A 24,128-nucleotide genomic window follows, 5' to 3' on the forward strand; every position below is an offset into this window, starting at 1 on the left:
TCTCATCTTCTTTCAGAAAACGTCTGATCTGAAGACGTTTGATAATTTATTCCTAACACCTAACTATCATCCATACTATCACTTGCCAGTATCTCAAGATTGCTCTGCATAGCTTTCTCGAGCGTGGTTAGAAAAGAGTCTAGTTCCATGGCCCCGTTATTCAACTCAAATTGTGATGAAACATTCAGATTAGGACCTTGAACTAGAAAATGTACAACATCTCTTGGACCAGCTTTTTCATTAACGGTATCCATCATGCCGTTTATAACCTCTAGAATGTAATTCTAAAATTCTGCAAAACTGTTAACGTTACCCAGTGAGGCAAAATTAACTCTCCTTCTAATTTCTGTGTTATTGAACTTTTCTCTACGAATTATTCTAATGTCAGGATCTATGCCATACCCCGTTTGTTCCTTTTCCATACGGTTTTCAGTATTATCTGAAGGGAGAAATTCTACATCAGTTTCATACATTCTAGGACTCTGTTCTTCGTTATCAAAACCAGTTGAAGAATTCTGTGAACCCGGCTGTTGAGCACGTTCAACACTTAAGAGCTTCTCATTTAACGCAGCCAAGTATTGATTCAGTTCATAGAAAATGTCATTTTGACTAACCTGTGTGTTTTCAGGACTCTGCAGTATGTATTCATTTTGACTAACAGATTCTGATGTTAAAGCTAAACTTTCATTCATCTGATTTATAGCATGTAGTACATAATGATTCAAAGAATCTTGTTTGCATAAACTATTTTGTAAATGTATTAAACTTTGATTCAGTTCATAGAAAATGTCATTTTGACTAATCTGTATGTTTTCTTTTTTTTTTTGAAGCGTTACCTAGTGGGTTATTATTCGGATGTTTCTGAGCCATAGTATGATACTGTATATTCACTAGGCATGTGTAACAACAATATTCCTTCTGATGTACACTGATTTAGAAATCTCAACACGTCATACAATGCAGAACCAAATCCACAGCCAGGACTGTATACAGGCGTAGAGATCAGTTTAGCAAATGCTCGATCCATAAGTTGTTTTTCATAACAGGTCAGACAACATACATTCCCGTTGTAAAAGACTGTCAGGAGGTGATGCTGCCGCAGCTGTTGCTTCTCTCACTTCCTGCTGTGTCTGATCCTGGTACAACGTGTCACTGTTGACAAATCACAATTGATAACAGCTTTTAGGAATCGAGTGGGGAAAAATATGGAATATTTTCAGTAATTAGTTAGAATTCTTTATCCAACCACTCACATGATGGGGGAGGCGTTCTTAAATCAGCCTCCCAGTCGAACAGACTCAACTCCTGATCCCCTTGGTTAGAACCATCTTAGAACAAAATTTGTATTCAATTATTCTAGTATAAATGTGATTAATAATCATGCTTTAAAAATTATACTTACGTGGTGATGGTGGCCTACAGTTTAGTGGTTGAACAGCTTGAACAGGCCTAGAGTTATTTAGACAATTGTCATAAGCCACAGTGACCTCTGCATTCGTTTCTAAAGACGTCGCCGGTTGTATGAGGTCCACTGAAAAAATTGTGAGCTAAGCCAGAGGGCTCGATGAATAGTGGTTGACGGTTGAGGGATCCACACCTTCTGGCTCTGTGTGATGAAATAATGCACTGCATAAACTATTAGACAAAATGTGGTATTTTAACATATGTTAGACTCCCTCTAGAATATATTACCTTGTATCAACTCATTCAGTATATAAACTGTTTCATCATCATCCTGTGTCCTTATATCTGCTGATAAAACATTTTAAATTAAAATGATAAATAAAATACATAAAATTAAAATGTATAAAAGTTCACAAATAAGAAATTACCTTGGTCAGCAATTCTCTCCACAAATTCAAGGAACTCCTGATCGTCTGAATCTATGAAAATACACAGAATTATAGACCGTGAGCATAAAAGATCGTCATGATGGTATCTTCTTTACCAGAACAAATAGATGTTACATCATGTATTGGTTATTTTAAGTAAATAGATTCACCTACTTTGAAGTTAAAGTTTTTCTATATAGCTAGCCATGAGAATAAGAATAGCTCTCGATCAAAAGAGTTTCAGTCGATCAAAATGTTTCACATACACAATGGTCATATTTCATGTTGATCAAAAATAGAATCAGAATAAAGACAATGTGCTTTTCCTAGCTATCTCGAAAAAAGAATAGATACGATAGTTTGTACATAATATGTAATGATTGTTTGTTAAAATATATGTTATCTAGACCTGAAATTAATTACGACGCTAAGCCCTAACGTGTTAAATCACACAACACATGATAAAGTATTTCAGCCATTAGCTAAATAAAAAATAGCTAGATACACATCAGCCTTTTTAGTAACTAACTAATATAAGGTATAGAGTGAATTAGTTAAGCATTACTGAATTGCTTACCTGTTGAAAACGGATGAGCCATGGCCATGTTCGTTCAGAGGTCCTGACAAACGTTTTCAGGTGTTTCGCTTACAATTACGACTGTGATCTAAAGGAGTGAAGTACCGTAAAACACGGCTTTAAGAAAGAAGTGTAGGTGGAGAAAAAGAAATGGTTTTCAGATAAAAGCTGTAAATTACAATCCACCCCTCTCCAACACCACTCTCAGATGTGGAATGCACTGAAAAGTGTTAAGGGCCCAAAGTGTGATAAAACTGTGGTAAAGTAACCACGTTTGTTTAGAGGTCACAGAAAAAAAATAAATAAAAGGAAACTGTGATGTTTTCTGAAAAGTTTTGCTTATTGCCACTGTTTGAGTACATCTGGCAAATAAGATGTAAAGAGGCATCAGGGAGAGGTGTCTGTCTGTGTGTGTGAGAGAGAGAGAGAGAGAGAGAGAGTGAACAAAACATAGCAAGTGGAAAACTGGTGTAGTATGAGACTAAAAACTTTAATTTTCTTTAACCATAATAATATTTCTCAATTAAAGAAACCTCTTCTACACAGGACTGGTCAGACCGCATGGTTGGGTGCAAAGAAAAAAGGCACCAAAATTTTATCTTTCTGGCCTAGTTCTGACCCTCGGAGGAATTTGATTTTGGGAGGGGGTTTCCTGCATGGTGGTGGTGATGGGTGGGGGTTGGTGTGAATTCTATCATTGTCATCTACCGCCCTCAAGGTTCCCTAGATCACTTCATTGATGAGCTCAACATCCTTCTGTGTCAATTCCCCATTGAAGGAAATCTACTCATTCTCCTTGGTGACTTCAACCTTCCATCAGACAAGCTGCATTCCTCCTGCATCCTTCCACTGTTGAGAGCATTTGGCCTCACCCTCAACCACTCTCCTCTGACTCACAAAGCAGGCAATGTTCTGGACCTGATCTTCACCCGTAGCACTACAACATCGGACATCACAGTCACCCCCCTCCACCTCTCGGACCATCACTTTGCATCCTTCTCTTTCCATCCAGTCCTCTCCAACATGTTCCTCCTTCCTCTGTCGCAATGTGCACTCCATAACTCCCTCTTCCCTTACTTCTACTGTTTTGTCCACCCTTCCTCACCCTGACTCTATCCTCTCTCTCTTTGAATACAGTTACAAATACTTTAATTTCTACACTCTCCTCATCAATGAATCTTCTGTGCCTTCTCTCCTCTAGACCCACTAAGTCCTCCCCACCTGCCCCTGGCTATCAGAAACACTTTGCTGCTACAGAAGAGAACTAAGGACTGCAGAAAGGCGGTGGAGGAAATCTCGCATAGATTCAGACCTTAGCTCATACAAGTCTCTCCTTTCCAAGTTCTCACTGGAAGTAACATCTGCAAAGTTATCCTACTACAGAGAGAAATTTGAATCATCATCATCTGATCCACACAAGCTCTTCACTATTTTTTTTCTCTCCTTAATCCTCCCCCTCCCCCTCCTTCCTCATCTCTTTCTCTGGAGGATTTTATCACCTTCTTTGAGGAGAAGGTTGCAGCAATCCGTCAGTCCTTTTCCTCTGTTCCCACTCCTCCAACCAACGTGCATTCCCCAACATCCAACACTCTGACCTCTTTTTCTCCTCTCTCCACAGATGAAATTCTTCAACTCCTGACTTCCAGCAATCCGATTACATGTCCGCTGGATCCAATTCCTTCTGGTCTGTTCCAGACAATCACAAGAGATCTGCTTCCTTTCATCTCTGTCATCATGAACAACTCTTTATCTTCCGGATACGTGCCTACTGCATTCAAAACTGCCAGGGTGGTACCAATCCTCAAGAAGGCCACACTTGATAGCTCCAGCGTTACCAACGACAGACCGGTATCACTTCTCTCTTTCCTCTCAAAAGCCCTTGAACGAGCAGTTTATAATCAATTGTCTCTTTTTCTCACCCAGAACCAGCTGCATGATCCCAATCAGTCTGGCTACAAACCGGCACATTCTACAGAAACGGCCCTCATAGCAGTGACTGAGAAACTTCATGCTGCTAAACCTGCCAAACAGTCATCTGTTATGATTTTTCTAGACCTTTCAGCAGCCTTTGACACAGTGAACCACAACATTCTTCTCTCTGTTCTTTCCAGGCTTGGTGTGACTGGCTCTGCTTGGAGGTGGTTTCAGTCCTATTTGGATGGATGGTCCTATCAGGTGACATTGAGAGGATCCACATCCAAACCGTGTAGACTCTCCACTCGTGTTCCACAAGGCTCAGTATTGGGCCCCCTTCTCTTCTCTTTGTATACTCGTTCTCTTGGTGATGTAATATCTTCTTATGGCTTCTCCTACCACTGCTATGCCGATGACACTCAATTATTTCTTTCTTTTCCACCCTCTGACACGCAGGTCTCCAGACGTATCTCGGCATGCTTGACTGACATTGCGTCATGGATGACAGCCCACCACTTGAAGCTCAACCCCAGTAAAACTGAGCTTCTCTTCATCCCAGGTACTCCTAACCCCTACCGTGACCTCACTGTTTCCTTTGAGAACTCCCTGGTATCACCATCCGAAGCTACCCGTAGCCTGGGCGTAACTTTGGACAACCAGTTGTCGTTTTCAACTCATGCTTCTAATCTAACCTGGTTTTGCAGATTCCTTCTTTGTAACATACGAAGGATTTGACCCTTTCTTTCACAGGAAGCTACCCAGGTGCTTGTGCAGTCTCTTGTGATCTCAAAGCTAGACTACTGCAACTCGCTACTTGCTGGTCTTCCTCTAAGAGCCATCAAACCTCTACAACTTGTTCAGAATGCAGCAGCACAACTAGTCTTCAATCTTCCGAAGTTCACACATTACTCCACTGCTGCACTCCCTTCATTGGCTCCCTATAGCTGCACGCATCAGATTTAAAACCTTGATGCTTGCCTACAAAGCCAAAAATGGACCAGCCCCTTCATACATGAGGTCAATGGTGAAAGCCCAATCCATACCTCGAGTACTTCGAACCTCAAGTACAGCTCGGCTTGAAATACCTTGCTTCAGGTCTCATGGACAACAAGCATCAAGACTATTTTCTGTCCTGGCTCCAAGATGGTGGAATGAACTCCCACTTGCTGTCCGGACAGCAGAGTCCATTGCAGTCTGCAAATGCAGACTGAAGACCCATCTATTTGCAGAATATTTAAAGGACAACTGACACTGCTCCCTTATTGACTGACTAATTTAATACTTATTGTAGGGCACTGTTTATGTTGTTTAACAAACTCTAGCACTTATTGTTTATAGCACTTATCATTGTTTAAGATAGACCTTATATATTTTGCACTTGTAGGTATCAGCATTCATCCCTGTATTCTACAGTATTCTAGCTCATTGGTATGTTTAATTCTAACCTACTATACTGCACTTGGATATATTCTATGAGTAAATGACAAAGCACTTTTGTTAGTCGCTCTGGATAAGAGAGTCTGCTAAATGCCGTAAATGTAAATGTAAATGTAAATGTAAATGTAAAGAATCAGCCAAAGGGAGGGGAGTGGGATGGGTGAGGGGCTATTTATTCATTTTTGTCAGAAGCTTTTTACTGCATGATAGGGTGAGGACTTTTGAGGAGGTGTGACTTCTTAGAGAATCAGCCAATGGGAGGGAGTGGGATGGGTGAGTGAGAGAGAGAGATACACACAACGGAGACCCTTACGTATGTTTGAGTATCAGTACATGACCGGCAGCTGAGCGGCGTGGAGGGTGAATGAGTGGGTGAGTGAGAGACAATAAGAGACGAGACACGCAACCGAGACCCATACGTGTGTTTGAGTATCAATACTTGACCAGCAGCGGAGCAGAGCAGACATTAAAGTGTGGGTGGTACATAATCGTTTAAGACTTTTATTTACTTTAATCATTTACTTAGCTTTCATTTGGCAGTTTAACTGGGCAATTTCGGTTAAATGCTCCCTTTAAACTTGATGAGCAGAAAATTTGCGGCCTTCTTCCTATACTTTACACTTCAGCGATGACCAGATCATTTGGGTAATGGTAACACCATGTATCTATAGTCCCTGGTTCTATGAAAATACAGTGGGGCTTTTAAGATTTCCATCTTTACATTTGAGGTAGCAGCTTTCATCTTTTGAAAGCATGTGTTTAATTATCACAGTGAAAGTACTTGGCTACTGAACTGTACTGGAAGTGTTTACATATATTCCCCATGAATTAAACCAGTACAGACAGGCCAAGGGTGATCATAATCTCCACATCAGAGAACTTAAAATTGTGGTTTAGCTGCACCTGAAATACAAGTACAACTATATCTGTGCCTTTCTTTTCAGCATGAAGGTCCTGAACCCACCTCGAAGTCCAAGAACTATCTGGCGATAAGGGAAACTAAAGGTCAGCTTCTGGAATGAGCTGGGCTGCCCACTCTTTGACCTTTAATACCATACTGGACAGACGGAACAAATATTTCTCGTTTTATTTTTCAATGCTTTAATAACTTTTTCCACTACTAAATATAATATTTTATATTTTTGCCTGAATTACAACTTTCTGCAAATTTGAATTAACTATGTTTTTGTTTGATAGTTAGTTTTGTGACATATTGACATGATTATGATTTCATGATTATGATTACTACACTATCACGATACCATACTGTCATGATACGGCCCCTCGCCCCGAACACCTTTGTGTGTGTGTGTGTGTGTGTTCATCATAGTGGCCTCGCCCTCCCTGTGTGTCACGCCTGCTCCTCATTGTGTCATTAGCATACATGTATAAAAGTCTATCGTTTATACGTTTGTGTTGTCGGTGTTTAACCTTGTTAGCCTGCGTAGTAAGTGTTATATGTTATGTGTGCAAATAAACGTATGTTCTTGTGTCTGCAACTCGTGCCGGCATGCTGCTTGAACCTCCTCGTTACACATACTTAATGTATATGTAGCAGTTTATTAACCAGGGCATCCTGAGCAAGTACAAAAATGTCATCTTTTATGTTTCTCCAGTTTCAGGAAAAGAACTGACAGGTATCTTTTCATCTCCATGGAAACATACAGTACAGTGAAACAACAAACATTGAACAGTGTATATCGTTGCTTTCAGTTTCGCGCTATTTTCATTATTTTATATAAATATAATACATTAATTCCGTACAAAATACATTCAGATTGAAACTCACTTCGGTTTTGCCTGCATTAAAAAATAGTGAAACTTCTTATCTTTCTGTCTTAACTTACAAATACAGTAATAAACATGTTACAAAAATATATAGGTATTTGTGATGGTGTGTGTTGTGTGAGTGTTTATGTTTATATATATGTTTATATGTTTATATATATATATATATATATATATATATATATATATATATATATATATATATGTGTGTGTGTGTGTGTGTGTGTGTGTGTGTGTGTGTGTGTGTTGACAGTAAGAGATGCAACCATTAGCTTTGCATTTCTGTGTTTTAAGCAAAATTTTGTAATCTTAATATGAACAACTGGGTACTGAGAACCTGTAGTGTAGTACCTCTCACTTAAGGGGCACCGTAATCTGTCCTGTACATTCTACACACAGACCCTCAAGCAGGCCACAAAATATGAACCATATTCTCACCAGTTCCTCTCGAATTATTGCATGAACAAAGTGGAAACCTAACATTGTATTATGACAAAATGAACATGGGAATTATTTCAAGCACAAAAATAAAGCACAAAAATAAAGCACAAAAATAAAACAAATCATTTCTGATATACATAACATTCAACAGCAAATCAAACTGGTAAAAATACAATTTTTGTTTTTGAATTTAAGGTGTATGAAATAAATTATATTTAATTGTTCACATTTAGATGTGGTTATATACATTTCACAATTTCACACAAACACACACACTTACACACACACACACACTCATTTTGAACTCAATCATACAAATTCATATTGTTCTACTTTGATGAGAAGGGGTTTATAGCTTGAGGATGACACAGACAATCACACACAAATATACACACACAGACACACTGCTTTATAGAGGATCAGAGGTAAAAATGAGGAGGAAATCCCTATAAATAGGCCACAATGTCATTATATACTAAAGTACCTTGGGACTACTCACAGAAATGGTGCAGGAACTTTTAAAAGAATGGGTAACAGGACTGCACTGTGAGTGGTCTTCCTGAAAGACCATGTAGCACAAGAAGGTGCCATGAGAGAAAATGAGTAGCCTTAGGAGACTAAAATGAAGCAAAATACAGTCAGAGGCAGGTGAAAAGATTCAAATTTGTGGGCCGCTTTCTTTTCCTGCAAGCATTTTGAAAACTACTTCTCTTCCAGTCCAATTAGAAAACCACATATTTGCATTTAATTCATGTGATGATAATTTAGGGGATTTTTGTGCACTGGGGAAGGTAAAATATTCTCTCTTGAAGATAAGCAGCAAGTAAAAATAACAGTCTGTAATTTTCCAATGTCTTAACCAAGGTGACGGCTATTATCGAGGTGTTTGCCAGCCTACAGTTTTCATACATCCAGGGATTTTAAGATCCACAGGGGTATGGGACTTCTATCCACTGGATGATCAGGTGTGTTTGCACTTGATTTCTACATCTAACGAATCACTGTCTTCATGTTTGAGGTGAGTTGAGCCCAGTGACACAGTTCCTTCTCTCTGATGAAGACTTCCCCATACATTTTGCACTGTCCTCCGAGAAGCACACATAGTACATCCTAGACCCTGAGCTCTTTACAATGCGCCTGTGAAAGATTGACATACTGTTTTTGTATAACAGGGAAAAGAGCAAGAGAGAAAGAGAGAGAGAGAGTTAAGCTCTGTGGTATAAGCAGCATTTGTATCATAAAGCTTCTAATATTTCCTTTTACAGAATATAGACTCTTATAAATATTTTTATAGCTTTCCTTCTTTGCTTTACACAGCAACAGCATTACGTACAGTGTCAGTCACTGTGTACACAGAGCAAAGCTGGGGTTGAACTATTCACACCACAAAATATGAGCAGTCAGCTAACATGAACACTGACTAAAGAGGAGAAGTAGTCATTTGTGTAGACTTACATCTCCACTGACTCTTTTTATTTGTGTAAGTCTGTTCTTCGGTGTGTGCAGCCATCTTAACACACAGTGAAAAAAAATTCAGAAAAGGTTCTAAAACATCTTGCATGTGCATTTCACATCACATTATATTTTGCTAGCACTGTGGAAGTTATTTATAGGTAGAAAATATGCTACGTTGTGATATGGTCTTTATGTCTTGTTTTAAGCTTTGGTGAACTCCTCCACAGTGGTACTGATGATAGTGTATTGAGTGGAAATGGATGCATTCTGGGAACACTGGTGATGATCTGTGGCACAGACAGGGCTTTAATATACTCTCTAAGTGTTGTTCTAAAGTCTACATGTATGATCTGGTCTGATTCTTTGGTATCGTTTTTCAAGGTTTTTGTTTGTTTGTTCTGGAATCACCATGGCAAATGTCCATCACCATGGCAAATGACACTTTAAATCTTGCCTAAAAAAGTTTATTCAGCTCTGCATACTTCAGTTCTGCTGCTCTGTTTGAAGGAAATAAATAATTCTCTTTTTCTATTTCAATAATCCTTTACATACACTGCTGAGTGTAACTGTACCATTAATTACAGTATAATATATGGAGTAAGAATGCAAAACAATGCACTGGCAGTCTCACCTTACATAAAAGAATATCAGTGCATACAGAGTATCAAACTGCATATTGTTACTCAGTATGCTATACCGTGATTGATTGTGTAGTACACTGTAACAATGGCTATTAAGAGTGTTACCTGTATGTTTTTTTCTGTTTCATGGATGTCTGGTTACAAAAGAAATGACAACCAGATTACAACTAAGTAGCATAAATAATCCAAAATGCATGTCTGTTAAAACGGCAAAGCATATTGAATAGATGGTGCGGTGTTGTGTCTGCTCGACACCCAGTGGATGATTGAGTGTCAAGATACTACACGCAATCAGCCTGCCCTCAGCCTGTATACATGCATGCAAACAGAGAAGGCAGCACAATGAAACTGCTCTGCGTCACCCATCCCCGGCGTTCTCCCACAGCGATAACCGAGTCATCAGTCATGACCTTTTGTTGAGACACCAACTTCTGTTCAGTTAAGTGAACTGCATTAAAAATACTGAGAATAAAACAAAAGGAGAAAATAGTTGCAGTCCAAAAATGAGAAGTGGTGGTTTTCTTTTTGTTACTTTTCTCCTTCAAGAGCATGTATATCCTCTTTTTAGTAACAGAAAGAAACACAAGAAAAAAACACGAGCTTCAGAGAAAAGGTTCAGTCAGGGAGTTTCACCACATTACCTGACTGAAAGAAAACAAACAAACAAAATCAAATGCGTCATCTAGGCCTGTAGTCTTCTGGGACCCCAGAGAGGTTCCCCTGCCTGAGCGTAGAGTCCACGGTCCGTATGAGGTCATCGATGGTGGCATGCATCTCGACTGTGTATGGGTCATACTCAAGCTTCCTCAGGCCGGAGCGCTTGAAGTTGCCGTCCTTTTGGCTCACAGCGCAGAGCAGGCGGTCCTCAGACACCTCCAGGCCCAGGAAGAGGACCATGCCCTTAAGGCAGGAGAACAGTTCCCGCTTCAGGTCTTCAAAGTGCACAACGTGGACCTTCTTGCCATACTTCAGCCAGTCCAGAGTGTGGGAGGCCCACCACGGGGCATAGTTCTTCACAAACTCTGGCCACTCTGGATGACAGGGACAGTGGAAAGTAGAAGAGGGAGACAGAGAGAAAAAAAAGAGAGAAAGAGGTAGAGAAAATCGGGTAGGGAAGCAGAGATGGTGTGAGATAAGAGAAAGAGACGAGTGTGGTGTTAGTTTGGATGCTTTATTTAAGTCCGTAGAAGGAATGTGATCTATGTAAATGTTGGGTAAATGAACCGAATTAATTATCATTCTACAACCCAAAAGAGTCTTGCTATTCTAAATCCTAGAAGTCCTGTTATCCTAAATCTGGGAAACATCATACAAAACCCTTTGGATTTTGGTTTCAACACAGTTGGTTCTCACTCTGCCGCCATATTGGCAGAATTTAACTAGCATTATATTAATTATTAATATTAATATTATTTTTTATTCATTCAATATTCAATACTCAATACTATATTCATTCAATATTCAATACTATACATTTAGGTGGACAGAACAATACAGTGATACAGCTGGAGACACATGGGTTCAATTAAAAATGTTTACAGATCTCTGCATTGCGGTGGGCTGTGATGGTTCTGATTAGAGAATGGTTCTGACGCAGATGGTTCTGGGACAAGATACTCCTGACCATCTAGTTTATTGATTTTCAATACTAGCATGTTCTTTGAAGAGCGGCCATCATCAAACTCTGTTCATTTCTTTTAGGTCAAGAAGTTTCATGTGCCATGCAATATGAAGTCTCTGTCAGTGATCCCAGTGGAGCAAGCTGGGAAACCAATACATGCTTTCACAAGCTGTGGACTTCTACAATGTGTTGTGGGATCTGCTGACTGTCATGTCTGGACCGACAAGAATGAAGCAAATGCGGAGGAACAAGACAGGATAGAAGAAAATGACCAAAAATGGAACTAGGAAATTAAACACCAGAACTGGGATCAACACAAAGGTATAACTACACAGAACACTAACTGGAGACACTTGGGGTACATTAAACAAGGGAGGGGTAAGTAAGCTTTGTCTAGTTCTAACTGAAGCAGTCTGTATCCTACCAGGAAAGGGAACTGAGATCCCCTGGTCATTTTCCATTTTAATTGGTGTTTTGACATATGTGTACCTAGATGTGTACCAGGTAATACCGAATTAGTCCCAGACATATAAATATTAATCATGTGTTTTAGCAGTGTAGACTAGCATAGCTTACTATGCTAATTGCTGGTCAATGGGAAAATGACATAACAGTTAAACAATATACTTGAAGTACCTTAAAGTATTATGGCTACTATTGGCTTTCAAAAACAATCTAAGTTGTTCTATGTATAGTGGGATTTTGGGCCATTCGTCAAGACGAAACGTTTCAAGTTCATTGAGGGATTAAGGAGATAGAAATAAAGATTGCATTCTGGAATTCTGATGTTTCCATTAGGGCACAGTGATGTTGAGATCCAGTATAGTGGGATATACACAGAAATTGTTTGGTTTTATCTTCCTGCTCACAAAACCCCCTTTTGAAAGACCACATATAAAAGCTGGCAGAAAATATGGGTTGACCTTTGACCTATTCCAGGTATAAACATCTCCAGAGGTAGGAACAAGGGTGAAACATGCTTCATCTGATCACATTACTTATTTTCCAATGCTCAGAAATCCAGGTTTTATATTATATAAACCAGGTTATGCACCTTTGCGTGTTGGCCTTGGACGTAAGGGGTTACATTGTAAAGCTTAGGGCTTTATGTTGCTTTATGTAAAGCTTAGGGTTTATGTTGTTACTGGCACATAGAAATGCCAATTGAATTCCGAGGCCATTTATTTATATGCCGTATGTATGTGTGTGTGTGTGTGTGTGTGTGTGTGTGTATGTGTGTGTGTGTATGTATATATATATATATATATATATATATATATATATATATATATATATATATATATATATATATATAAGCATTAATTCCCACATCCCTGGCCTCTATAATTAAGTTTTCTTTGTGCCACTTTACTCTTCCACCTTGAAAGCTATGTTTGTGGGGGCAAGCCCATCAATCCCACATGTTGTTAATGTTAAGAATCCCTACTGTCCTCGAAAGAAGCAGTTTTAGTGACTCAAATATTGGGTATCTAAAGAGTGAAGAGCCGTCACCCATAAACAAGGTCCAGCCCCCTAAAATAGAAAGAAGAGGGGAAAGCCAGTACCAACATCTATCTAAGTTTGTTCTGAAAACCTCACTTAGCAGTCTGACATTCCAGGTACATGCTCAATGTGATTTTACCAAGTGATGACATTTTTGTTAGATTTCAACTTCAAACCCACTTATATTCTCTCAAGAAACCACTTGATAGAGAGACAGAAAGGTGATTCTGATGTATTGACAACTGAATTTTGGCCTCACCTTTCCCCTTCCAGTGTGCCTGGGAGGCAAATCCAATATGGCCACCGTACTTGCGGTTGAATTCGGCCATGAGGGCCTTGTAGGGGTTGCGGATCATGAGGATAGTGGAGTCGAAGGCCTCGATCTCCTTCCGGCCGCTCTCATGGGTCTTGATGCAGATGGTCCTGCCACTGCGCCAGTGGTCCCGCTCTCCTTTAAAGCCTGCATGGGATTCAGGGAGAAGGAAGGTATATTATGTGCGGCACCTGTTGGTTTGGTTGATATCGCAGATGGCGGTCGGGGTGCTGGTATGCTAACAGGTAAGAACAGATACAAGCACCAGTGTGCTGAGGAGACAACATCGTTCAGAAGTTGCTCTTTGTAGGTGACTATCCTTACAATCGACAAAAATGAGTCACTTTAGCCAAAAATGAGTCACTTTTGGGTGTCTAATGGAGTAATGGAATAATGTGAAATTTCATGTTGGTATTCTTGGAAAAATTCCATAGGCAAGGAAAACACATAAAACACACTAACTGAAGCAGACTGCTTATGTTGTTTTACTCATGAACCATATATATATATATATATATATATATATATATATATATATATATATATACTTTTCTCCTGATATGCATCCACCCTTTTGTATCATGAGTGTTGTATAAGCACACTGTTGTACAATCCAGTGGTGAGGAATTCTGCCCAGTCACCCTTGTTGTAGAGTGAGCCATCAAAATAGTAGCTGCCTGTGTAGTATCCAGTGGCCAGCTCTATGAGGTGGCGAGCCCAAGTATTTCCTGCACCAGGGAAGCTGGCCAGCGCTGTCAGCTGTTTAGAACGGGTGTGCAGAAACCGACGTTCCATACATCGATTGTCTAGAGGGATAGAGAGAGAGAGAGAGAGAGAGAGAGAGAGAGAGAAAGAAACAGAGTAAGTAAAATAAAAAAAGTGAATTCACTTGATTACTCTGAATCGCCTTAATTACAAGAAATAAATATACCATAGCTCACAGTTGTGCAGTGAGAAGAAAAAAATTATAAGAGCCTTATTGTACAAGACCATTGTGGTGGAAATTCAATGAAACGGGGAGTCAGATGTGGATAATAAGTAAAAAAGGTTTTAATAGAAAAGAAAGATTCCACAGAGTGTGGGGCTCACTACCAAGAGAAGCCCCGAGTCATACAGAGCATTGCTTGATATACAATTCTAACTGTATGCCTTGACCAATCACAGACTTCCTGCCTCTTGTTGCTATGGCTCATATACCATTCAGCTTTAAGCGTTGCTTATCTCTTTCAGGCCGGCTGGTAAGAATCTTGCTTGACTGTCATCCCTTAATTGCAGGCAATAAAGCAATGGCAGGCAATAAAGCAATTGCAGGCAATAAAACGAGAGACATCTTCCTGCTTATCTGATCTACGGTCTCACTCCCTTAAAGTTCTTTGCTTACATAAACATTTTTCCTAGGGAACAGGATACTGCTGAATGTATGTGAATCACTGAAGCACATAGTATTTCCTTTACACCATCGATAACAGCCACTTACTGCAAAAAAAAATGCTTAAAGGGTTGGATCTTTTTCTCACATTTCTCAACATTTTCTCACTTTTAAATGCATGCTAAATCTCTATTTTAAATACGCTATAGCCCTAGTAAATGCTTTGTAGGTAGAGGTGACGTATTAAGTTTCCATAGAAAACTTTCTTATGTTCTTAGAATACAGGAAAGGGTAGCATGAATTAGTTATTCATAGCTTAGAATGTTTCCTCTTTGCGAAAACAAAGGTTATGCAGCTCTAGTTTGGTTTGCAGTGACACTGCTGATATGTCTTGTGCAGGTTCGAGGGGTTTTGAAGGAATGGTCTTTATTAATTTTAACAACAATGCACACAACACATACGCAATGGTGCAGAGAAATGCAAAACTGTCACTGTTTTTCTTTGGTATTGACTGGGAATCCAAATCGAAATGTGGAAAACACCAGTCAATAAGCAAGTGGATTGTATCCATACCCAATACTTATGCATCTCTACTTGAATATCCAGAAAACCATGTTTCCTTGTACCAATACTTATGCAGAGCACTGGTATCCTTTGATACACACATTTAGTGGATTAGTGCTACATCAACCACATCACAGTTGTAATGCAGACACATTGCCATGAAGCACCACTGTCACATAGGATTTGCATTTGTTTCTAAGTAGCTCCTCCTAGTCAAGAATGTACTGTTTGCTAACTGTGACGGAATATTTGGCTCCAGCAGCGCTAGGGTCAGAGTGGTCAGCGTTTCTGGGGCATTGAGAGGGAAGTTTGCAGAAGCAACATCATGTGTTGGCCAGCAGACAGTGTCAGCCTCAGCACAGAGAAGTGAAAGATCCCAAACGGTAAAACAGGCCTACTTAAAAGCTGTCTAGTTAAGCCTGAATAACAGAGACATGCATAAATGCACACGCACACATACGCATTCACACACAGACCCTGCCTAGCGTCTTGTCTGCCAGGTCCTCAAATCATCCAAGTTAGTATTTACAAAGTTTGCTGAAATGTACTCCTCTCACATGGCCATCGTCAAAGTTAACTATCTTTTGGCAATCTGTATTTACTTTTCTTTGGTTTTCAAGAGATCAATTCAACCCTGTCCTTTTGGAGTATTATTTAGACTCCAAAGGACTTGGCATAGATTCTGCCCAATCTGTGATGGCTTGTGCTACCCTTGGAAATCTCCCACCTCCAGTGGCCGGATGTACATTGAAAAGATGGACTGGGTTGTCATCTGACTGTTTCCTTTCAAAAGCTTTCTTTTTTTTTGGGGGGGGGGGGGGGGTGTCTATGATTATATGTGTATGCACGTGTATTTTGATTATATATATATATATGACATTTTTTCATTGCAAACCTATCTATATATATAACATTTTATATATATTTGTGTCAAATGGTTGGACACAAATGACTGTATATTTGTAATAGTTATAAAGGCATTTTAATCTAACGGATTATGTTTAAATTTGTTTCTAAGACAAATATAAACTTGATAGCATATTAAATGATTTCCAAACAATATATACAGTATTAATTTTTTTAAAAAAGGATCATTTTAACTGCCCCTCAACAAATTCAGATATTTAGTTCCTCATGCTACAAGCACCCTGCATACTTGAGAATATGTTCAAGACAACATTGATGACTGCTTCATGAATGTGCTTAAGAGAAGACCAAGAGTGCACAAAGCTGTCGAGTAATGGGTGGTTTTAAAGATCCTTGAAGAACCCAACGTCTAAGATAGTCAATGTTTGTTTAATGCAGCATAATCACATATTTTCATTATTTTTGATATGTTCAGTTTTTCTAAAATGTAGAAAATATTAAAAATAAGAGTAGCTGTATCCAAACTTTGGACTGGTACCATCCATCCATACATCCAGCCATACATACACACACACTGGTGTGAAAATGTTTGCCCCCCTTCCTGATATCTTTTTTTTTTTTTTGCATGTTGGTCAACTTAAATGTTTCAGATCAAACAAATTTAAATATTATATAACACAAGTAAACACAAAATGCAGTTTTTAAATGAAGATTTTTATTATTAAGGGAAAAAAATTTTTTTCCAAACCTACATGGCCCTGTGTGAAAAGGTGATTGCCACTAAACCTAATAACTAGTTGGGCCACCCTTAGCAGCAATAACTGCAATCAATCAAGCATTTGCGATAACTGGCAATGAGTCTTTTACAGCACGGTGGAGGAATTTTGGCCCACTCATCTTTGCAGAATTGTTGCAATTCGGCCATATTGGAGGGTTTTCGAGCATGAACCGCCTTTTTAAGGTCATGCCACAGCATCTCAATCAGATTCAGGTCAGGACTTTGACTAGGCCACTCCAAAGACTTCATTTAGTTTTTCTAAATTCAGAGGTGGACTTGCTGGTGTGTTTTGGATCATTGTCCTGGTGCAGAACCCAAGTGTGATTCAGCTTGAGGTCACGAACAGATGGCCGGACATTCTCATTCAGGATTTTTTTTGGTAGACAGCAGAATTTCATTTACCACAGCAAGTATTTCAGGTCCTGAAGCAGCAAAAAAGCCCCAGACCATCACAGTACCACCACCATATTTTACTGTTGGTATAATGTTCCTTTTCTGAAATGCTGTGTTACTTTTACACCAGATATAATGGGACATAAACCTTCTTGTCAGTCCACAGAGTATTTTCCCAGAAGTCTTGGGGATCATCAAGATGTTTTCTGGCAAAACTGAAATGAGCCTTTATGTTTTTTGCTCAGCAACGGTTTTCGTCTTGGAAGTCTGCCATGCAGGCCATTTCTGCCCAGTCTCTTTCTTATGGTGGAGTCATAAACACTGACTTTACCTGAGGCCTGCAGTTCTTTGGATATTGGGGTCTTTTGTGACCTCTTGGATGAGTCGTCGCTGCGCTCTTGGGGTAATTTTGGTCAGCTGGCCACTGCTGGGAAGGTTCACCACTATTCCATGATTTTGCCATTTGTAGATAATGGTTTGCTGGTGTCCCAAAGCTTTAGAAATGGCTTTATAACCTTTTCCAGACTGATAGAGCTCAATTACTTTGTATCTCATTTGTTCCTGAATTTCAGCATGATGTCTAGCTTTTGAGGGTATTTGGTCTACTTCACTTTGTCAGGCAGTGATTTCTTGATTGACAACAGGTGTGGCAGTAATCAGGCCTGGGTGTGGCTAGAGAAACTGAACTCAGCTTTCCAAAGATGTGATCAACCACAGTTAATTTATGTTTTAACGGGGGGATCACTTTTTCACACAGGGCCATGTAGGTTTGTATTTTTTTCCCCCTTAATAATAAAAACCTTCATTAAAAACTGCATTTTGTTTATACTTGTGTTATCTTTTTGTTTGATGATCTGAAACATGTAAGTGTGACAAACATGCAAAGATATAAGATATCAGGAAGGGGGCAAACAATTTTTCACACCACTGTATATATATATAGTTCACTTTCTTTTTTCTAAAAAACAATAAACAGTAAATAATCTTAGTAAAAAAAAAAAAAGTTTGCTAAACTAAATAATAGCTGATGATAGACTCTCTTCCAAAAGTCGGCAATGTAATACAATGAAAGCAGTGACATCTTGATTATTTAAGCGGCATCACTACCCCCATTACAAACAGATCACACTGCTACTCTTGCGGTCTGAATGATTGACACCTTGACCAGCCAACAGAAATGGTGCTAATGGAATCTTTAATGTAGGACATGGAAGTCCTGGAGGAGTGCAGCGCTCAGTAAGTCACATGCAGTGTGACCTTCGCCCTGTCTTTATAAGAAGTGGAAATATTCTGGTCTTGCCAAATCACCATTACCTTGCACTTGTGTCTGGTAAACTACAAAGTATTCGTCATTCCCACAGCTCTCAAAGTCCTCGCCGGCGCAGCGATGAAGGCACAGCTCCTCTTCCTCTGGCTCGTGTAGGGTAAAGACAGTGGTGGGGAAACCACAGTGACAGTTGTCTCCACCCAGTGCTGCTAGTGAGAACTCCTGTACACAGCAGCGGATGGACGGGCATGTTACCATACAGTGTGTTTGGGGGTTACTTGTTGACTCAGATCATACAAATATTAACTGAAGCCCCAAAGAGTACAAAAATATATTTTATAGTTCAGTCTAGTCTTAAAATTGACCACTTAGAAAAAAGTCAGTTTTGAATCTTAGTTCTTTAAAATAAATGCAAATGTGTCAAGCGCAGCAAAAAACAATTCCCAAATGTTTAAGAGCAACAACCCCTCAGCACTGCAAAAAGCTACTGAGTATACACACACACACACACACACACACACATAGAATAACATAGACACACCTTCTCTGTGCATATGTCCACACACTTGTCAACAGACATATTCTGAATGAGAGCGCCAACAGGAAGTGCTAGAGTAATGTTGTCCGGCCTCTTGAAACATCCTTTAAAAATGGCACTTCCATCTGAAAAATTAACACACACAACAAACATATCTGACACTAATCTAATTTAGACAGTTCCACAAAAACACTTTTTTTAACTAATTTTTTTTAAGGACCTTTCTATGATGGACTGTACAGAACAACTTCCCAAATGTCTTACCACAGCCACCATTATGATACACCATGTCTTCAGATCTACTGCTTATGCGGAAGATCAGGAAATAGATTGCATTTTTTTTTCTTCGGTGGTTAGAATATTATGCATATATTTATAATTACACAAGTGTGCACATGGTTTCCAGAGAAACAGGATGTTTTGAATCGTCTTTGTATATTTGTAGAAGGTGAGTAACTGCAATTGATGTAGTTAGAGATGCAGAGATATTACAAATTGTAATTTTTTTAGTTTTAAAAATTATTTTTAATAAATATGTTTTGGTAAATATTCAGTTATATTTTTCATATTAAACATTAATAAATATTTTCAATAAAATTTAGATTTTTATATTTATACATTTAAACATCCTGTTTCTCTGGAAACCTTCTCTACCATTTAGAATTTATATAAACAAATTGAGAGTGGGTCTGCCTGCATGAGTAGGACATCTTTGTGGAAGCAGTAAGCCCACTCACCCTCCCATCGGACACACAAATGTGCGCACCCACGGATCACATGAGGCATGTATGTTTACTCAGAGCTTTGGAGGAAAAAAAATCACGAGATGCAGCAAATTGTATTCCCTTTTCACCAAATGTCAAAGGGAAGTGACAGGGTGATAACACAGAAATCATACTTGTTACACTGCACAAAGTTTACTGTTTATATAAGGGTGTCTATTATATACGGGTGTGTATTATATAATGGTGTGTATTATATACGGGTGTGTATTATATAATGGTGTGTATTATATACAAGTGTGTATTATATACAAGTGTGTATTATATAATGGTGTATATTATATAAATGTGCGTATTATATACAAGTGTGTATTCACGGGTGTGTATTATATAATGGTGTATATTATATAAATGTGCGTATTATATACAGGTGTGTATTATATAATGGTGTATATTATATAAAGGTGTGTATTATATAATGGTGTATATTATATAAATGTGCGTATTATATACAGGTGTGTATTATATAATGGTGTATATTATATAAAGGTGTGTATTATATAATGGTGTATATTATATAAAGGTGTGTATTATGCTTCAAATGTTTCCTTATTTCCCTTGTTGCAGGTAATGATACTACAAAAATGCTATCAGGTAAGCAAAAAACAGATGAAAACTTAAGGAAGTAGCGAAATACACACACACGCGCACACTGCATATGTGTGTACACATATACGTGTGTGTATCTGTGTTTGTGTGCATATGATTGTGCGTGCGTGTGTGTGTCTGTGCATACGCGTGCGTGCAAGTATAGAGTTCTCACATCGCCGGGCCGACTCCTGACTCAGCTCTAGTCTGTAGATGGACAGACGGTTGGCTCCTCCGCACAGGTTCCTCCTCTCCCCCTTACACTCCATGTTACACTCGCGCTCGGACACATCTGCCGCCTGGATCTTGTGGCCGCAGTAACATTCCGCTCCGAACTCTAGGCCGGCATACATGTACCCCCTTAACACAAGAAGAGCACGCGTCAGTTTCTGCTCCTGACAATGTAGAATAGAGACATCATTTAGAGAAAAGTACAAATTTCCAGTTCTTTGCTGATTCTCTTAAATGTCATTTCACAATTGGCATCGTGCTGGACTACTTTTTAATGTCCGTTCCTAATTCACATTTATATTTCCAGCATTCGGCAAACACTTTGTCCAGAGCGACTTACAGCGGTGGTGTGAACCATTTCCTCATGTGACCAGATATAGGTAATGTCAAGAATATTATCAGGCTAAAGTGAATAGGTAAACCTCAGTGACTCAGTGAAGAGGGGAAACGTCAGTCTACATTTGAAGGCAGCAGGTGTCTCAGCTGTGTCTCAGCTGTGTCTCAGCTGTGTGGACAGCCAGGGGAAGTTCATTCCACTACCTAGGTGTCTTGTGTCCTTCAATGAAATGCTCAAATTAAGCCAACTTTATGAATTCCAACTATGCGGCATTTAAATTACACCCTAAACAATTTGAGCAGTATAACAGCAACTAGAAGAAGCCTTCTCGTGCATTAAGCCCCATGTTCGACAGAATCAAGTAACTCCCGGATGTTATTAGAAGCTAAACACTCGCTGCTATGGAGTGTCACAGATAGTGTTGTTATTGCTATAAATTAACACTCTGAGTCATCTATTCAGAGAAAGCAAGCAGTGGTTTGACATGTCACAAAGTGTTGGCAGTGGTGATACCAACACAGTTGGCCAAGCGAGGTGCTATTAGGGTGTCATTACGTAACCACACTGGTAACATCTTCCTTGAGCTTTTGAAAATAGAGCCAAACTGCCCTAGAAAAACTGATCCCGTTAACAGCAAAAGAAATAACAAGTATGATAAAAGCTAAACAAATACACACACACACACAAACACACACACACACACACTCACATACACACACACACACACACACACACATACACACACAGATACTGTAGCACACACACACACACACAGATACTGTAACACACACACACACACACACACACACACACACACACACTCACACATACACACACACACACACAGATACTGTAACACACACACACACACAAAGTTATATCCATGACTGTCAGAAAATGACTTGAATTGTTTTACCCTCTCTTGGTATTCAAACATAGCAAAGAACTACAGATTCATGTACTGCACTGTCCAGAATTCTGAGAAGGAGTTTTCTGATTGGCAGACTACATTACACTCAAAATAAGATAATATGGTCATTGACTTCATAAGGGTTTTTGGCATACTGTTGCGGGATCTGTTGAGGCAGAGTGCTAAGCTAACATAATAATTTACTGCACACAATTAGTTTTGTTGTGCAAACTATCTAGAGAACAGGTGGACCGTTTCTCATTATTGTGATGCTGCCGTGTGCAATTTTATGGGGAAAAAAAGCTCTAGAAGAGGTGGCAGCCACTCAGAACTCTGGGTACTTGTTACCAGACACCTTTGCCTTTGGGAAGCAGTGGTTTCCTTTTCAGTTGTTTCCTATGACCGTCCCGTCCAGAGTGGAACATTATGCGTAGCCTGTATGCTGTGAGTTTAAGTTCGCCCTAAGCATAGTCGAATAATTTCTAACACTAAACCACTGCTCTTGCCCTTTTTCATTCAAGCGTTACTTGCGGATTTCTAGACACTTTCAAAATATTCAGGACATCCATATTCACACTTGTCCTGCAATGTCCTGCAGGATTCTACTGATGTTTCTCTTGTTCCCACAAGAATCTTGCCTAATGCTGTGTCGCTGTCACCTGTTGTTTTGCATATGACCTCAATAACTCATTTACTTGTGCTGATGTCAGCATCTTCAAAGCTAATGACACACGTTATGTGACACATGCCTAAAGGGAAGGAAGGGTAAAGAAGGAAGTGAGACAGGCAGAAGGAGTGAAAGAGGACAGATAGAGTAGGAAACATCACATCACAATGTATAACACCGATCATGTGGGAATTAAAGTAATCTTTGGAACTATCTTCCTTTACAACATCTTCACTCCATGGAGTTTTCCTGATGGCTTAATACAGCGGAGAATGTTGTAATGTTTACATGCTGGTTACAGAGCCCATGGCAGGTCAAAATATGGTCACAGAGGTATTCAGGGAAACCTGCTTAGCTGATTTGGGTGTGTGTGTGTGTGTGTGTGTGTATGTATGTGCATGTATATGTTTGTGTGTGCAATTGTTGCACAAGTTGAAGTCAAACCTCTCGGCACAGTTGTCTTGGCAACGGAAGACCGTCATTTTTTTGTAGTCGAAGAAGGATACTCCTCGTAGTGCCCTTTTCTGTGTGTTGTCGATGTAGCAACCGATGTACTTTGCTAGAGAGAGAGAGAGAGAGAGAGAGAGAGAGAGAGAGAGAGAAAGAGAAAAGAGATAGAGAGAACAGTTGGAAAACAGAAGGTTAAGCAAGGCTTTTATAACTTACAGCAGTTTATATCAGTCCCATCTCAATAGAAGCTCTCAGCCACGCCCTGACACCCCACCCAGGCCACATCGCCAAAACCATCTCCACCCATCCCACACCCCCAACACCATCTCCACCCATCCCACATCCCCAAAACCATCTCCACCCATCCCACATCCCCAACACCATCTCCACCCATCCCACATCCCCAAAACCATCTCCACCCATCCCACATCCCCAACACTATCTCCACCCATCCCACATCCCTAACACCATTCCCGTCCATCCAACATTGCCAACACCATCCCCGTCCATCCAACACCGCCAACACATCCAATACCTCACAGATAAAGTACATTTTTAAAAATGTATTAAGTAAACAAAGAGTAAATTAAAATCAGTTGTCATAAAAATCACATACTTCACTAGACACCTTTTGGTAGTTATGATGTGCTTAGATACACTTTCCTGATGATCAATTTGTTGCAAATTCAAAAATGCGGTTTTAACAAGGCTGATGTGGAACCCACATGTTGGGATCTAATCTAATAAAGATTTCCACAAAACTGTGGCCACTTCACATCATTCTGTCAGATTTGCTTTTATTTCTTGTATTATTAAAATGGCCAAACCTAAAAAATCATATAATGGGAGCGCGTGTGGTGGAAGC

General features: G+C 39.5%; 1 protein-coding gene across 3 annotated transcripts in view; it reads right to left on the reverse strand.

Moving 5' to 3' along the window:
• Positions 1-7,300: 7,300 nt before the first annotated feature.
• The window catches only part of wscd2 (WSC domain containing 2), a 55,516-nt gene continuing 38,688 nt past the window's right edge, over positions 7,301-24,128 (reverse strand). For 2 of the 3 annotated variants that reach the window (XM_081710368.1, XM_035525917.2), the window contains 7 exons: positions 23,258-23,372; positions 20,844-21,028; positions 19,302-19,423; positions 18,808-18,982; positions 14,164-14,328; positions 13,469-13,669; positions 7,301-11,116 (listed from right to left, as the gene is read on the reverse strand). In XM_081710368.1, the coding sequence (XP_081566494.1) occupies positions 10,764-11,116; positions 13,469-13,669; positions 14,164-14,328; positions 18,808-18,982; positions 19,302-19,423; positions 20,844-21,028; positions 23,258-23,372 (1,316 nt within the window). In that variant the 3' untranslated portion in view covers positions 7,301-10,763. The remainder of the gene's footprint in view (positions 11,117-13,468; positions 13,670-14,163; positions 14,329-18,807; positions 18,983-19,301; positions 19,424-20,843; positions 21,029-23,257; positions 23,373-24,128) is intronic. The other variant, XM_081710373.1, reaches the window with a different exon arrangement.

Source organism: Electrophorus electricus, chromosome 1 (genome assembly GCF_041902795.1).
Source record: "Electrophorus electricus isolate QZ-2024a chromosome 1, ASM4190279v1, whole genome shotgun sequence".
Classification (NCBI taxonomy): domain Eukaryota; kingdom Metazoa; phylum Chordata; class Actinopteri; order Gymnotiformes; family Gymnotidae; genus Electrophorus; species Electrophorus electricus.